The sequence below is a fragment of the Calliphora vicina genome, chromosome 2 (genome assembly GCF_958450345.1).
Source record: "Calliphora vicina chromosome 2, idCalVici1.1, whole genome shotgun sequence".
NCBI classification, from domain to species: domain Eukaryota; kingdom Metazoa; phylum Arthropoda; class Insecta; order Diptera; family Calliphoridae; genus Calliphora; species Calliphora vicina.
The window spans coordinates 59,613,355-59,630,539 of NC_088781.1; the positions used below are offsets into that span (position 1 = coordinate 59,613,355).

General features: G+C 31.4%; 2 protein-coding genes across 2 annotated transcripts in view; both read left to right on the top strand.

Moving 5' to 3' along the window:
- The first annotated feature begins 329 nt into the window (after positions 1-329).
- Positions 330-4,038, top strand: Pex19 (peroxin 19). Its single transcript, XM_065500718.1, has 4 exons — positions 330-564; positions 767-887; positions 953-1,256; positions 3,321-4,038. The coding sequence occupies exons 1-4, from the start codon at positions 513-515 to the stop codon at positions 3,723-3,725; spliced, it is 882 nt and encodes a 293-aa protein (XP_065356790.1). The 5' UTR covers positions 330-512; the 3' UTR covers positions 3,726-4,038.
- Positions 4,039-8,485: 4,447 nt separating this feature from the next.
- Positions 8,486-17,185, top strand: part of LOC135951030 (calpain-A-like) — an 11,708-nt gene continuing 3,008 nt past the window's right edge. The window contains exons 1-2 of the mRNA XM_065500586.1: positions 8,486-8,703; positions 9,477-9,663. Coding sequence (XP_065356658.1) covers positions 9,505-9,663 — 159 coding nt within the window. The 5' untranslated portion in view covers positions 8,486-8,703; positions 9,477-9,504. The remainder of the gene's footprint in view (positions 8,704-9,476; positions 9,664-17,185) is intronic.

A 17,185-nucleotide genomic window follows, 5' to 3' on the forward strand; every position in this document is an offset into this window, starting at 1 on the left:
AATTTAGTAATCACCCTGTAACTGCAACATATGATTGCCAGTGCTATCCAGACAATCGTTTACAATATTTTAAGGGATTATGGCATTAAAAGTTAGGAGTCATAATTTATGTCAGTCATTGTAAAGAAATATGTAGCAATAACTTAACATAAATATATATTTTTAACATATACTATTCATAAACTTTAAAACTAAACAAAATTTTATAGCTTTTATTACATCAAATGAAAAAACATTTGGCCTTTTTAGTTTACCCGCCTGGGAAAAGCTGTATAGCTTGAAAACGGCAACACTTAGTGAACGAACAATAAATAATACCCGCCCCGGGTTGAATGCATGATAATAATTACGCACTACCACATTTCAGATTTCCCCTTTCTTTGGCGTGAAGAAATTTTAACCAACAAAAAAAAAAATAAAAGAAAAATTAATATCAATAGAAAGGGAATCTGTTACAACATTTTTATAAAACACAAACTACACAAAAATAGTGCAAATACAAATCACGTGCAATGGCTGATCAACAAAAACCCAATGACAATGAACTCAACGAATTGTTAGACAGTAAGTACTAAGAAATTAAGTAAATAAAAAATGAATTAACTAAAAAAATAAATACTTGCAAGTGAGTCCAACGATCACATTAGAAGGTGTATTAATTTTCTTTTCTACTTGTGTGATGTGTCTGCGAATAGCAAATGTTTTAAAGTTATCGAAATTATGTAACTTAAAAATTTTTAAATGATTAATGGTTTATTTTAATTAGATGCTCTACAAGACTTTAGTAAAAATGATAAAAGCTCAAGCAATAATGCAAGTGCAGTTGCCACAGCAGGTGCAACAGGAGAAAGTGCAGAGCCAGCTGGTGACTCTGAAGAATTCTTTTTGTAAGTCTATAACACTTTTAAATGTAATAAATTTGTACTTCTATAATGGAAATATTATATTGCAGAGAACAGGCTAAATTATTGGCTGAACGCATGAACACATTGTTCGGTGGACCCGACACACCCAGTGGTGATGTGCCCCCTATGCCTCAAGATCCCGAACAAATTTTATCCGGGTTTAAGAAAATGGCCGAAGCTGCTGCTATGACTTTGCAGGGAGAAAACTCAGCCAGCGATGAAGAAGTTGCCAAATATTCCGATAGCATAGCCCAAGCTTTGAAAGGTCTTCAAGAGGGCACCGATAACTTGAATGCACCAGTTTCAGAAACTGATGTCGCTCAAATGTTTGGCGGTTTGAGTTTGGAAAATGTAAGTAAAAATAACCAATGGAATAAGATAAACAAAATATTTTAATTTTAAGAATTTCTAGCAGTTATGAAGTAGCATAATGCGAAAGTTGTAATCATTATGTTCAGTTCAAGGCCTGCTAACATTCGCTCTATAGTTTTATATCTTACTTATACATTCCTAAAGACTTTGGGAAAGTTTTTTGATCATCTGACCCCAGCAACTTGTGAAATGCGGATAGGAACTACACTTAGTCGCAAAACTCTACATACGATTTAATATCTTCAATACATTTCACTTTGTTGTTCTAAGGCAGTACCTCGCATTCTCCAAACTCATTTCCAAAAAGGTTAAACTAGCATTTGTCTATAAAAATAAAACTTTCCCAAAACATAAGACGGACGTCTTTGTACTTTTGCCCAGATTTTTTAAAACAGCGGTTAATTGTATTTATATCGACATCAATTCAATAACCTTTTTGATTCTACGTTACGAATTAATAGGATTTCTCTTATCATTTTACGCCTTAATATTTCATCAAATTTTAATGGACGTCCTGTTCGTGACAAACTTTCATATATTTCAAACTATTTATAGTTCCTAAGCATAGTTTGTATTATAGATTTTGAGAAACTAACGAAATTAAGCACCTTTTAAAATAAAAATTAATCATTATTAAAACGATTATTTCCCATCAGATCTTGAAATTTTTTCAAAAGGTCACCCACAATCTTTAAATATAATAGTAATTGCATACTCAGGCAATTAATACCTTTGTGGTAGAATTATTAATTTTGGAATTATTTATGATTTTTCCTGTTACTGATATGAATACAGGCCTGCCACACATTTTGTTAGGAATGGTTTCAATTCCGTAGTTTTAATTCCTATCGATTTCGTTTTAGGTTCTTCAGATTCCGTGTAATTTATTTCAAAATATTTCATAATTCTGTATTTCTGATTTTAATTTGACAGCGTTTTTCATATTAAAACAAATGTGAAGATTTTGGTACAGAAATTGATTAAAAATTTTATAAAAGCAAATAATTACAATCAAATATCAATTTTACTTTGAAAACTGAAAGTGGTTTCATTCCGAAAGAAATTTTCGTTTTATGTTTCTGAAGAAGCAAAATACGGAATTAATTCCATTTTCGATCGGAATGGAGTTCTGTGACAGGTCTGTTTAATTTATATTCAGTGGTGTCATATTTGTTTTGCTTTCTATTACATATGAGTGAGTGTTTCTACAAAATTTTGCACGAATATTGGAACTCAATTTTTGGCCTAATTCATACCGAGTATTCGGTCGAACTCTATAAATTACACATTTAAAATGAACTTTTATAGATAACATAAGAAATATTTCAATTCATTACTCGAAACATGGCCTTTGTTAATTAAACTGCTTTAGGATTCAACAGCTACAACAGTTGTCTACATTTTTTTTTATCTATTTAACGTATGCGGAATGAAATTGCAACAAAAATTTAACACTGGCCAAAGAAAAAGTACATTAGAGCTATTAGAGTTTTAGGACTTATTTTGAATAGCGTTATGTTTTGCCTTAATACTTTAAAATGCCATTTGAAAATCAATCAGATGTAGGTTGCAAATTTTTACTTTTTTGGAATTTGATATGACCATCAATTCTAAGAAGAAAGAAAGTTCTTAACTTTTCCATCATCCAATTGTCACGACCTGATGTTTATGGTGTTTTCCAACACCCTTCAAATTCCAGACTTTCTAAAGTGAAAAAATGTTCCAATGTTTTTAAATTAAAACTAAGTTGAGAGTTTTTGGAACTTTTTAAATAGAAGAGTTTTTTTAGATTATCGGTATTTCCAACACCTGTATATAAATTTCTTGAAACTGCCACAAAAGTACATGAATATGAAAAATTGTTTGCTACATTGAGTTAATACAATGGGCTATGTTATAAAAGTTTTATATATTATTTGGTTTAACGTTGGATACAAATATAGCATTTTCCGTATTGTTATTGTTTTATTCCGCATACGTTATTAGTTTATATTTCTAAAGTTTTTATATTAAAAAAAAAAACATTTTACTTTTATTTTACAGGCTGGCACCGATGATGGCAACATGTTCCTACCCTTTATGGAAGGTATGATGCAGTCGCTATTGTCCGCTGAAATTCTTTTGCCAAGCATTAAAGAACTTTTGGAAAAGTATCCCAAATACTTGGAAGAAAATGGTGATAAAATATCGGCCGAAGATAAAGAACGCTACGAAAAACAATTGGAGTTGTACAAAGTTATTGAGGGACATTTGGAAAGTGAAAATGCCAATGATTCAGCTAAAGAAAAACGTGATAAATTCAAAATTGTATTAGATGATATGCGTAAATTGCAAGAATATGGTCAACCACCGGAAGAAATTTTAGCCGAAACTGCCGGTGATTTGCCAATGTTAGATCCTGCAGCAGCGGGTGCCGCCGCTGGTAATCCCCAATGCCCCATGATGTAGTAGCTAATGTCAATTTGTCGTTGTTGAAATTTATGCCCAAAATAATTTATTTTTTTTTTAAATTGATTTCTAAATGATTTTTTATCATTATTTTTATTTTAATTATATAGTAGTATTATAATCATCTACTTGTTGTGGTTTTACGGTTTATCTTTTTTCATTATTTGTCTAAACTAAACTTTTTTTAAAAAAAGTTATTGTAAAAATGCTATAAAATGCATTTATTTAAAACTACATTTTGAAATGGAATTATTATTTTTGCTATGACAAACGATTTAAAAAAAAAAGAGATAATAAATAAATATAAATTCTATTTTGTGAAATAGAATGATTTAAATATATCAAAGGAAATTTAAAAAAAAGTCGATGGTTTTAATGTGGCTCAAAAGTTATTAAATTAAAACAAGTAAGAGTTATATATACCCAACATCAATATGTGACCGATACTCACAAAAGTTGGTAGAAAGATTTATTTTCATATAAATCTTGTTTATGTCCAATTTTATCACGAAATTAATTATTACAAGACAATTATGAATGTTAAATTTCTGAGAGGGGCCTTGTATGGGGACTAGGGACAAATATTTTCCGATTTTCGCCATACATTACGGTATAATTTCAGAGTACTTAGAACTAATTTGTTCGAAATTTAATCAGGATTGTCGCATAATCAACAAATTTATGACTGATGAAACGGTATTCCGGATTGACATTTGTATGAAATCATAGACCGATATTGTCATTTTAAATTCCAAAGAAACCTTATCAACAGAGAGTTTGTGGAACCAGCTGGCCCCTTTCGTTTTTGGGTCCTATCGTGTTTTCAACAGACAGACGGACGGACATAGGTTACTCTCTATTGCGATGCGAAAGGAAATGCGATAAAAATACATTTTAGTACTCTGTATCATCTACTCAAACGCTTTCGCAAAATAAGTTGAAAAATAAGCAACACTGGTACCACAAAATAAACAATAGCGAAATGAAATGTCAAAACTTTTATATAAAAACATGTTAAACACATTTTTTGCGATGCGAAAACGCAGTCAAGGTTTCCAATTGTTCAGTTTTTCTTTCGCATCGTAATAGAGAGTAACCCCCCTGGTATATCGTTACCTTAACTCGTGGATTTTCTTTTGTAAGTCCAGATTTTCGTTTATTTCGATAAATGGTCCGCTCATATATCATATTTATCCAAAAAATCTCGAGTTAAAAATGTTTCACAGAAAATCGTATATTAGTCATGGTTTAACAATAGCTGACAAACGCACAGAGGAGCATTTTTCCAGAATTAAACGTGTTTTTTGAGTTAAAGGCTGAATTTATTGATAGCTTTAGGATTAATTAGACCCAAGAACGAACCGAACTGATTTTGATTGAAATCGATACATGAATTCGCCTAGCTCCCATACAAATTCCTCTCGGAATTGCACTTATATTCATGAAAGTGTTAATTATGCAACAATCAATGATACAATTTAGCAATTTGTGTACTCAGGAATCATGTAAAGTTTGGTGATAATCAGACCACAGTCCCCCATTAGTATCATGATGAATGAATGTGTTTTATATAAATCATAATCATTTTACCAAATTTTATTACGATCCGCCCATAATTGTACCTAGGTCCCATATACGGCCCCTTAAGAAAATCTGTTTAACGTTCATACTTGACTTAAAAACATAGCATTACCACGATGAAATTCGACATGAACGAGTTTTATATCAGAAAATCAGACATAGTACATCTCATATTGTTATAATAGTCGATATAATTAAAAAAGTGTTCCGAACAATCCTCTTTTATAAACAGGTAATCAATTGTAAGGTGTTAAAACTGTGATTGTAATTGATGAAGAGGTAGTATATACATATAGGAAAAAGTGTATTTTGAGAAAAAATAATATAAAGGTGAAATTTTCAAAAAAAAAATCGCCAAAAATTACTTAATTAAGCAAACTTTTTTTCTTGTTGGAATTTTTTATTCATAACTGGGCTGATAGAATTTTAGCAATACTTATGATTTCAAAAAAATTACATATCGTCGTTGAAAATCCAAAATTATGTTAAGAAAAACAAATTTTGAAATTTGTTATCAGAGAATTTAATATACTATTAAAGGTCGTTGTTTCACATAACATATTAGTTATATATACGGTGCATTTATAAATAAAATTATGCGCCTAAAAATGGTTTATGAAAAAAAATTATTAAATGATGAAATCCATCAAACAAAACATGTGTTGATCTATTTTGTTTTTGTTGTTTTTCGGTTTAGTAACTGTTTTGTTTATCAATCTCTTTTAGGCGCATAATTTTATATATAAATGCATGAAAATCCGACTTATATTTATATTAATGAAATGTTAAGTAACATCACTTACTGTTAAAATTGTTTGTCTTTGCTTAATTCTGTTATTTTCCTATGTTGTTTAACGATGTTTCTAAATCAGAAAATATTAGATATAACAGCAGATTTAAAAATGAAACTGTAAATAAATAAAGAGTTGTTACAATTTTTAAACTACTAAACTGCTTTTATTTGCAATCAAAAGTATCCGGTTTATTTAAAGGAAATAAACCAACGTTTTGAAAAGGTTGAAACGTAACAATATGTACGTTATCTCTTTTAGTTCAAGAGATATTTATATGGGGGATTTCATGTCAAGTGAACCAACTTTTACTCCACTGTTAGATCTATAGTATAGTAATTCAGACACAATTTTTCAACAAGATCGGTCAAGAACTCTTTGAGTTTTGGCCAAATATGTGTTATTTCTCATCCATGTAATTTATAACCTATTTGGTCAATTCACAAGGTCTCTTATCATGCCATATTGTCATAATGTCCTAATATTTTGTTTTGGTTTTTATTGTTTTTTAAGCAAAAAATTTCCTAAAATAATACTACTCTGTATGCTATGTTTATTGTGTTATCGCAACCAACCAGCAGAGACCTGCGCCGAATGCCTAAGAGTCGGTTAAGCCGAGCTGCTGAGTCGTGATATTTTATTACTTTATGACAATATGACTAATAAGAGACCTTGTGAATTGACCAATTGTTCATAGTAAAATGTGTCCCAAATAGTTTAGATAGTTAATTCTTCAATCTTTCAAAAAAAAATATTTAAAGAAATATTTTTTATATTTTTTTCCGAAATCAAAAACTTTTTTGAATTTTTTTCAAAATGGGCCGTTTTTTCTTAAAATAAAGCTTATATATTGAAGACCTATTTGGTCGCTTAGTGGGATGCGAGTTCGATATCTATCAAAATAAATATTTTTTAACTCAATTTTTGACATTTTGTATTTTTTTTTTTTTTGGAGATCGGTCCGTCCGCAGTTAGTGGTGACATCAAAGTGTACACTTCTTTTTATATATCGCTCATTTGCTGCAACAACGTCATAACTCAAAATCCGGGTGTTTTGAACTCAGTAATACAAAATATGCGCCGTTCTTTAGTCTTTCAAAATCAAAATTCATGTTTTCTCGTATATTTGACAATTAAAAATTTGGGTTAAATACAGATTAGAAAGACATTAGTATCTACTATTTAAATCAGATTTTATTTCAGAAATCGCATGATTTGTTGAAAATGGCACAATACTGTAGGAAAGATCGACTAGTAGGAGTTTCCGTTAAACACGTGTCAAAGTTTTTGTAATTAAGCAAATCAAATGAAACAAAATGGATTCTATAGCTGAAGGTAAGTATAATACGTAAAATCAAAATCTGAATGTAAATTTCTAAATAGTAAATTGTTAGAAAGTGATATGTAAGGACTATTTTTTATTAATTTGTTAAACGAAATTAATGTGATTGAGTGAAATTTTTTTCCTGTTTTTTCCTGTTCTCTAAGCTATTGGAGGTAATAGGTCAAAGTATTATTTAACAAATAAAATAAAATTCAACTGCACGTATTTGCAAGTTGCCCTACGCGTAGCTACGTTCGGCAGTTTTTTTTGATAACTGCCTTGCAAAAATACTTATGTGCTGTTTTTCTATAGCGAACGAGTGCTTTGAGTGGACGTTTTACATGTATTTTGTTTTTGTTACAATAACAAAACACATGTTAAATTTCCACTCAAAGTATTCGTTCGCTATAGAAAAACAGCACATTACTAAAGGGTTTACGGCGCATTTTTTTTTGTTTGTAAGGTGGTACGCTTTAATGTACATGAAATAACATAAAATACAACACCACATTTATATATATAAATATACAGTAAACTCTCGAAAACGTGAACTAAGGTAGAGCAACACAAATACGTATGCATGTATTTGTTGAATGCACTCTAACATCGCCATATTGCATTTCACCATTGTAAATTTGTTAATTTTTAATAAATTTTCAATTATATACCCTAATAATAGCAAATTCATTTAATTTTTTTTCGTATGAAATGACGCCATATTAGGTCGGCCATTTTGAATTTGCTAATTCTGATAACGTAATCAGCGACCCCAAAAACCCCCATATACAAATTTGTGGATCATTTTGTACATTTTTCGACTTTCGGCCTTTGGCCGCATTGTGCGTTGTTGCAACAAATATGCCAAAAATATTATAATAGTGAATTACTTAAAATAACTATTGTTTAAAATGCTCATTGTTGATCTGGCAGTTGATTGTTGATTCTGCACAAAAAAGAGAAAACACTCAATTTTCTGCACAATTGTGTAATTTCTCACTCTTCATAATGAGGGAAAAAAGTACTTTGATAAACTACTTTGTTATTTTCTCGTCCTGATCACAAGTTCAGATAGCCACAGTCGTAGCAAGGTGTATTCCATAAGGTGAAGTTACGAACACTGTTGCTTATTATTTGTTTATTTATGTTGTGATCGATATTTATATTTCTTTATATTTGTTGTTGTAATAAACAACTGAAAAGTTTTTTAAATTAAGTTTTGAACAACAAATTTTTTCAAATAATTCGAGTTAAATACATAAAATTGTGTTTTAAATAAAATCAGGTGAGTATCTATGAGACAGAATTCTCCGAAAAACCAATGTATCTTTAACAAAATATTTCAAAACATAATAAAGTGTATTAATATAATACTCATCCAAATCCCTTGAAATTAATAAATATACATAAATCGTATGTGATAAAAAAATCTATCACTACTGAATTGCTATTGTGTATCAATCATTATTATAATCTACATTGTAGAATTGTTGGTTAATATGTATAACCAAGTTGTTTATCGGTGCTTAATCATGAGCAATTATTGCAATTTATATATAACTAGCTACCGTACCGTATTGATTTACAATATATTTAGTCTATCTAAAATTAGTTTCTAATGTAATAAAAAGTACATTATTAATTTCTTATTTTCTAACCTTAATCTAAATAGTAATAAAATAGAAAAATTTAGAACAAAAAATATTTCGTCATATGAAATCAAAAAAAAACCGTAAGTTACAAAAAATTCAAAATCGACTTCTTGATTGATTATGATACACCATACAAAATAAAAACGACGATTTTATTAACAAAATTCGAAAAACCCTAATTGCAAACACAAAAAATCATAAACCAAAAAAGTAACCAAAATCTATCGAAAAATCGATGGCACAATATCGATTGCTAAATCGACCCACCTAATGTACATACTTAATTTTAATCCTATGTTTTGCGAACACTAAACAAAATTTGTTGAAAACTCAAATTTTTACAACAATTTGTATAAGTATAATAGATCCCTTTTTTCTCTTAAATACATATTAAATTTGCTTTTAGAATTACTGCATAATAAACCCCAAACAAAATGGATGAAGTTAAATGGTTTTTTAGACAAGCTGGCAAAGAGTTCCTCAATACTGCCGGTGATGATAAGGATGCAATATGTACGAATATAAATGAAATTTTCATAAAGAAAGAGGCCGACATTAAAAGAATATTACCCAGTATTAAAAATATTAGAGTGGTAAGTTTATAATTTCAAACCATTCAATTTTATAGACTAAAATATATTACAAAATTTAAAGATTTGCGAGTTATATGAATTTAAAATCAATATATTGTTACGTTTTTACCTTTTAAATACGGTGGTTATTTCCTTTAAATAAACCGGATACTTTTGATTGCAAATAAAAGCAGTTTAGTTCTGTTCTGGTTCTAGTTCTGTTCTAGTTCTGTTCTAGTTCTGTTCTAGTTCTGTTCTAGTTCTGTTCTAGTTCTGTTCTAGTTCTGTTCTAGTTCTGTTCTAGTTCTGTTCTAGTTCTGTTCTAGTTCTGTTCTAGTTCTGTTCTAGTTCTGTTCTAGTTCTGTTCTAGTTCTGTTCTAGTTCTGTTCTAGTTCTGTTCTAGTTCTGTTCTAGTTCTGTTCTAGTTCTGTTCTAGTTCTGTTCTAGTTCTGTTCTAGTTCTGTTCTAGTTCTGTTCTAGTTCTGTTCTAGTTCTGTTCTAGTTCTGTTCTAGTTCTGTTCTAGTTCTGTTCTAGTTCTGTTCTAGTTCTGTTCTAGTTCTGTTCTAGTTCTGTTCTAGTTCTGTTCTAGTTCTGTTCTAGTTCTGTTCTAGTTCTGTTCTAGTTCTGTTCTAGTTCTGTTCTAGTTCTGTTCTAGTTCTGTTCTAGTTCTGTTCTAGTTCTGTTCTAGTTCTGTTCTAGTTCTGTTCTAGTTCTGTTCTAGTTCTGTTCTAGTTCTGTTCTAGTTCTGTTCTAGTTCTGTTCTAGTTCTGTTCTAGTTCTGTTCTAGTTCTGTTCTAGTTCTGTTCTAGTTCTGTTCTAGTTCTGTTCTAGTTCTGTTCTAGTTCTGTTCTAGTTCTGTTCTAGTTCTGTTCTAGTTCTGTTCTAGTTCTGTTCTAGTTCTGTTCTAGTTCTGTTCTAGTTCTGTTCTAGTTCTGTTCTAGTTCTGTTCTAGTTCTGTTCTAGTTCTGTTCTAGTTCTGTTCTAGTTCTGTTCTAGTTCTGTTCTAGTTCTGTTCTAGTTCTGTTCTAGTTCTGTTCTAGTTCTGTTCTAGTTCTGTTCTAGTTCTGTTCTAGTTCTGTTCTAGTTCTGTTCTAGTTCTGTTCTAGTTCTGTTCTAGTTCTGTTCTAGTTCTGTTCTAGTTCTGTTCTAGTTCTGTTCTAGTTCTGTTCTAGTTCTGTTCTAGTTCTGTTCTAGTTCTGTTCTAGTTCTGTTCTAGTTCTGTTCTAGTTCTAGTTCTGTTCTAGTTCTGTTCTAGTTCTAGTTCTGTTCTAGTTCTGTTCTAGTTCTAGTTCTGTTCTAGTTCTGTTCTAGTTCTGTTCTAGTTCTGTTCTAGTTCTGTTCTAGTTCTGTTCTAGTTCTGTTCTGTTCTAGTTCTGTTCTAGTTCTGTTCTAGTTCTGTTCTAGTTCTGTTCTAGTTCTGTTCTAGTTCTGTTCTAGTTCTGTTCTAGTTCTGTTCTAGTTCTGTTCTAGTTCTGTTCTAGTTCTGTTCTAGTTCTGTTCTAGTTCTGTTCTAGTTCTGTTCTAGTTCTGTTCTAGTTCTGTTCTAGTTCTGTTCTAGTTCTGTTCTAGTTCTGTTCTAGTTCTGTTCTAGTTCTGTTCTAGTTCTGTTCTAGTTCTGTTCTAGTTCTGTTCTAGTTCTGTTCTAGTTCTGTTCTAGTTCTGTTCTAGTTCTGTTCTAGTTCTGTTCTAGTTCTGTTCTAGTTCTGTTCTAGTTCTGTTCTAGTTCTGTTCTAGTTCTGTTCTAGTTCTGTTCTAGTTCTGTTCTAGTTCTGTTCTAGTTCTGTTCTAGTTCTGTTCTAGTTCTGTTCTAGTTCTGTTCTAGTTCTGTTCTAGTTCTGTTCTAGTTCTGTTCTAGTTCTGTTCTAGTTCTGTTCTAGTTCTGTTCTAGTTCTGTTCTAGTTCTGTTCTAGTTCTGTTCTAGTTCTGTTCTAGTTCTGTTCTAGTTCTGTTCTAGTTCTGTTCTAGTTCTGTTCTAGTTCTGTTCTAGTTCTGTTCTAGTTCTGTTCTAGTTCTGTTCTAGTTCTGTTCTAGTTCTGTTCTAGTTCTGTTCTAGTTCTGTTCTAGTTCTGTTCTAGTTCTGTTCTAGTTCTGTTCTAGTTCTGTTCTAGTTCTGTTCTAGTTCTGTTCTAGTTCTGTTCTAGTTCTGTTCTAGTTCTGTTCTAGTTCTGTTCTAGTTCTGTTCTAGTTCTGTTCTAGTTCTGTTCTAGTTCTGTTCTAGTTCTGTTCTAGTTCTGTTCTAGTTCTGTTCTAGTTCTGTTCTAGTTCTGTTCTAGTTCTGTTCTAGTTCTGTTCTAGTTCTGTTCTAGTTCTGTTCTAGTTCTGTTCTAGTTCTGTTCTAGTTCTGTTCTAGTTCTGTTCTAGTTCTGTTCTAGTTCTGTTCTAGTTCTGTTCTAGTTCTGTTCTAGTTCTGTTCTAGTTCTGTTCTAGTTCTGTTCTAGTTCTGTTCTAGTTCTGTTCTAGTTCTGTTCTAGTTCTGTTCTAGTTCTGTTCTAGTTCTGTTCTAGTTCTGTTCTAGTTCTGTTCTAGTTCTGTTCTAGTTCTGTTCTAGTTCTGTTCTAGTTCTGTTCTAGTTCTGTTCTAGTTCTGTTCTAGTTCTGTTCTAGTTCTGTTCTAGTTCTGTTCTAGTTCTGTTCTAGTTCTGTTCTAGTTCTGTTCTAGTTCTGTTCTAGTTCTGTTCTAGTTCTGTTCTAGTTCTGTTCTAGTTCTGTTCTAGTTCTGTTCTAGTTCTGTTCTAGTTCTGTTCTAGTTCTGTTCTAGTTCTGTTCTAGTTCTGTTCTAGTTCTGTTCTAGTTCTGTTCTAGTTCTGTTCTAGTTCTGTTCTAGTTCTGTTCTAGTTCTGTTCTAGTTCTGTTCTAGTTCTGTTCTAGTTCTGTTCTAGTTCTGTTCTAGTTCTGTTCTAGTTCTGTTCTAGTTCTGTTCTAGTTCTGTTCTAGTTCTGTTCTAGTTCTGTTCTAGTTCTGTTCTAGTTCTGTTCTAGTTCTGTTCTAGTTCTGTTCTAGTTCTGTTCTAGTTCTGTTCTAGTTCTGTTCTAGTTCTGTTCTAGTTCTGTTCTAGTTCTGTTCTAGTTCTGTTCTAGTTCTGTTCTAGTTCTGTTCTAGTTCTGTTCTAGTTCTGTTCTAGTTCTGTTCTAGTTCTGTTCTAGTTCTGTTCTAGTTCTGTTCTAGTTCTGTTCTAGTTCTGTTCTAGTTCTGTTCTAGTTCTGTTCTAGTTCTGTTCTAGTTCTGTTCTAGTTCTGTTCTAGTTCTGTTCTAGTTCTGTTCTAGTTCTGTTCTAGTTCTGTTCTAGTTCTGTTCTAGTTCTGTTCTAGTTCTGTTCTAGTTCTGTTCTAGTTCTGTTCTAGTTCTGTTCTAGTTCTGTTCTAGTTCTGTTCTAGTTCTGTTCTAGTTCTGTTCTAGTTCTGTTCTAGTTCTGTTCTAGTTCTGTTCTAGTTCTGTTCTAGTTCTGTTCTAGTTCTGTTCTAGTTCTGTTCTAGTTCTGTTCTAGTTCTGTTCTAGTTCTGTTCTAGTTCTGTTCTAGTTCTGTTCTAGTTCTGTTCTAGTTCTGTTCTAGTTCTGTTCTAGTTCTGTTCTAGTTCTGTTCTAGTTCTGTTCTAGTTCTGTTCTAGTTCTGTTCTAGTTCTGTTCTAGTTCTGTTCTAGTTCTGTTCTAGTTCTGTTCTAGTTCTGTTCTAGTTCTGTTCTAGTTCTGTTCTAGTTCTGTTCTAGTTCTGTTCTAGTTCTGTTCTAGTTCTGTTCTAGTTCTGTTCTAGTTCTGTTCTAGTTCTGTTCTAGTTCTGTTCTAGTTCTGTTCTAGTTCTGTTCTAGTTCTGTTCTAGTTCTGTTCTAGTTCTGTTCTAGTTCTGTTCTAGTTCTGTTCTAGTTCTGTTCTAGTTCTGTTCTAGTTCTGTTCTAGTTCTGTTCTAGTTCTGTTCTAGTTCTAGTTCTGTTCTAGTTCTGTTCTAGTTCTGTTCTAGTTCTGTTCTAGTTCTGTTCTAGTTCTGTTCTAGTTCTGTTCTAGTTCTGTTCTAGTTCTGTTCTAGTTCTGTTCTAGTTCTGTTCTAGTTCTGTTCTAGTTCTGTTCTAGTTCTGTTCTAGTTCTGTTCTAGTTCTGTTCTAGTTCTGTTCTAGTTCTGTTCTAGTTCTGTTCTAGTTCTGTTCTAGTTCTGTTCTGTTCTAGTTCTGTTCTAGTTCTGTTCTAGTTCTGTTCTAGTTCTGTTCTAGTTCTGTTCTAGTTCTGTTCTAGGGGGTTTCTCTAGCCTGATATTTTGTATAAAATAAAAATAATGTTTTGTATAGTTGTAATAAAAACATGTTCATTTAAAATTTGTTTAAAATAAATTAAAGTAACTTTATACAAATGTCTTTATGTTCTACTTACTGCATACTGAATAGAACGTGGATGTGCAACAGCGTATTTGTTGCACATAAATTGTTTTATAGGAGGTTGTATGTATGCTTGTTATGTACATATGTAAGAATATAAAAATTCCACTCTTATTTGCCCTTGTAAGTTCAATGATGCTTCTGGGATAACACTTAATGAAATTTATAATACTATTGAATTTTACATGTTTGTAGTTATATTACAAACATTTTATAAATATGCAACATGTAATGTTAAAGAGTGAAAACGAAAACATTTGCATTTCATTGCACCTAAAATGTAGGTTTTACTTTTATATTTGATGGTCGATTTTAACCCATGTTTGTAATTATGAGTGTTTAATTATCAGTTTTTCTTGTAGGTTTGAACATTCGGAAACATTTTGGATTTCCATCCATTATTGCTATTATATTAGATTAAGGTATCGGACATTTTTTTAAAGGTAGAAATTTATACTCGGTATACACCCTTTTATTACATGTTTATAAGTATTTTACGTATTAATGCTGTTTGTGCATGTATCTATAAGTTTGTACTAAATACATATTGGCTCATGTACTTGCACCCTCACCGCCCGCACTAATAACATCTCAACAGTTCTGGATGATTGTCCCGAACTAGTAATTTTACCTTTCATTTAAGGTGACAACTAGTTACATAAGTAGTTACGTGACTAGTTATTTTAACATATTAATGTCCTAAGCTGGGGGTAAATTAAACCTGTTTGATTACAATGAGATTGTCTGATGGTTGGTCCAAAGTAGTCAAAGCATTGGATTCACATACTGATTGCATTGGATTCACTTACTAGCTACCTAACTGGTTACTTGATCAGCTAAATAAAGAGTTCAAACCCATTGCTTGTAAACAAATTCTCCAATAGATTACTTCTGATGGGTAAAATAACAACTTTCTAAAGTGTAGTAAAAAATTAATGTTTGAAGTGACTACACTCTAGATTACTTAGGGACACTTAGGTCACAATTGTCTTCATGCTAGATTACATGGGATGTATGAAGTAATGAATTGACTTCTCTATGCACAAAAGAGTGTTAAATGACCCCAAATATATAAATTGGAGTCAGCCAAGTGGATACATTGACTACTTGCCTAACTGCTGGGACATTCCAAGTATGCACTCGCATGTGTTTGTCTCCGTGTTGTCGCTTGTTTTCTAACAAAATAATGTCATGCAAAGTGCGCATTATTGTGTTATATTATTAAAAATAATTATATTGAAAATAAATTTTTATTACTGCTTAAGTATAAAAATTGCATTAAGTTTAAAACATTAAACATTAAGTTAACAATGTAAATAAATATGGAAAAGTAACAAATTTAAAGGGATGCTTGACTAGTATAATTAATTAAAATGAGTGGAAAAGTTTTAATACTTACATACATACACACATACATAGATGACACCTGATAGTAGCTAATGGTAAAAGTTTGACACTTAATTTGCCGCTGCTGTTGAACATAAATCAACAAAGGGATGCATGTAAAATTTTTAGCCCAAGATTGCAATAGTCCCTAGTGTAACCTCTATATCAGAAAAATATTTGATTGTCACATATCGATATCGGATACTCTGTTTCAAAGTGAAGCGTACCACAGAGAGAGCATTCTGCATCGATCGAAACGTGCCGATTCGGCTGGTTGGCCGGCCTTCACATACGATGTCTTAGGCTTCGGATTATCGTAATGGATCCATTGTTCATCACAAGTAATGATAAGGTGCAAACAGACTTTCTTTTATAGCGTTCAAGCAGCATTTTCGACATGCAAAATTATCTTTTAAGGTCTCCCGGCTTCAATTCGTATGATATAAATCTGGCATTTCTAAACGGCTGGTCTGATCGATATAAAATCAAGGAGTCAAGGAGTCTATAGCCTATAGTAAAATTTTCGAGTTTATGTTATTAAAATGGAACCTACAAATGCTCCAGAGTTGGCGCTATGAGGGCTCAAAGTAGAGCACACATGCCATTTTTTTGTTTCCCATCCGATTTCAAAGATTTTTATATTGTTGGAAAGGTCTCGATTTTTTTGTTAGTTAGACAACTAAATTATGAATAATATACAATTCATATATCAATTATGGATCTAAAGCAAACGATTTTCAATTTAAACATTAAAAATAGTAGATTTTTGCAGTTTTTTCTTCGAAAAGGTGATTTAAATCTTTTTTTTATTAAAAAAAAAATTCTTTAAGAACATATAACAATTTTATGTTTTTCTGTAAGGTATATTTACGGAGAACATTTTGGTAAGAAAAACATGTCCTATTTTTCGAATATATCGCCCCTACGCCCTTCGGAATTTGATTTATTTTTTTTTTATCAAAATTTTAACTTTGGGGCACATGTTCTAAAATCCCAAAGCTGGGATCAGAAAAAAGAAAGCAGCTTTGGAAACCTTGATGTGTTCCCTATTTATTTCCAAAGCATTTTCCCAGTCCCGGAGGAAATGCGTACCCTATGGGCAAAATTGTAAAAAATACTATTTTTGGGATTTTCGATCCAATTTTCAGGAATTGCGCGATTCCCTTTGACCTTTTGACAAGTTTTTTTTTACACTTTGTTATTTAGAATGACAAATTTAAAAAACGTTGAAAATTTCATTGAGTTTTGTTAATAAATAAAGATTTTGTTGCATATCACATATTTATTGAGTTTGTAAAACTAAAATTTATATCAAAATTTTAATAGGATTTGATCAACATTTATTCCGAACTAATTTTTCAGATAAGTTAATTTTTGGTCTAACATATTCAAAACAAGTAAGAAAGTATGGTCGGTCAAGCCCGACCATATAATACCCTACACTAAGTAAAAGAGCAAAACATTTTTCTTTTAAAATTTCAATAATTTATATTTTTGAGTGATTTTCGGAAGTGGGCCTTATATGGGGGCTATGACCAATTATGGACCGATCACCATGAAATTAAGTCGTGTTATTTATGTCTATATTAAAGTTAACTATGTTGAATTTTGTGTGTTTACCAACATTTTTAAGCGATTTATGCACGTTAAAGTGATTTTCGGAAGCGGGTCTATATGGGAGCTATGACTAATTATGGACCGATCGTAACAAAATTTGGTGACATGAATTCTGTTTATATAAAACTTATTTGGAGCGCAATTTGTGGAGATACATTTATAAATTAAACATTTATGAC

Excerpts from the sequence above, each read along its gene's own strand:
- Pex19 (XM_065500718.1), top strand. The coding sequence starts at position 513 with ATGGCTGATCAACAAAAACCCAATGACAATGAACTCAACGAATTGTTA. Across the intron at positions 565-766 it reads ACTCAACGAATTGTTAGACA|ATGCTCTACAAGACTTTAGT; the intron begins GTAAGTACTAAG and ends TATTTTAATTAG. Across the intron at positions 888-952 it reads GACTCTGAAGAATTCTTTTT|AGAACAGGCTAAATTATTGG; the intron begins GTAAGTCTATAA and ends ATTATATTGCAG.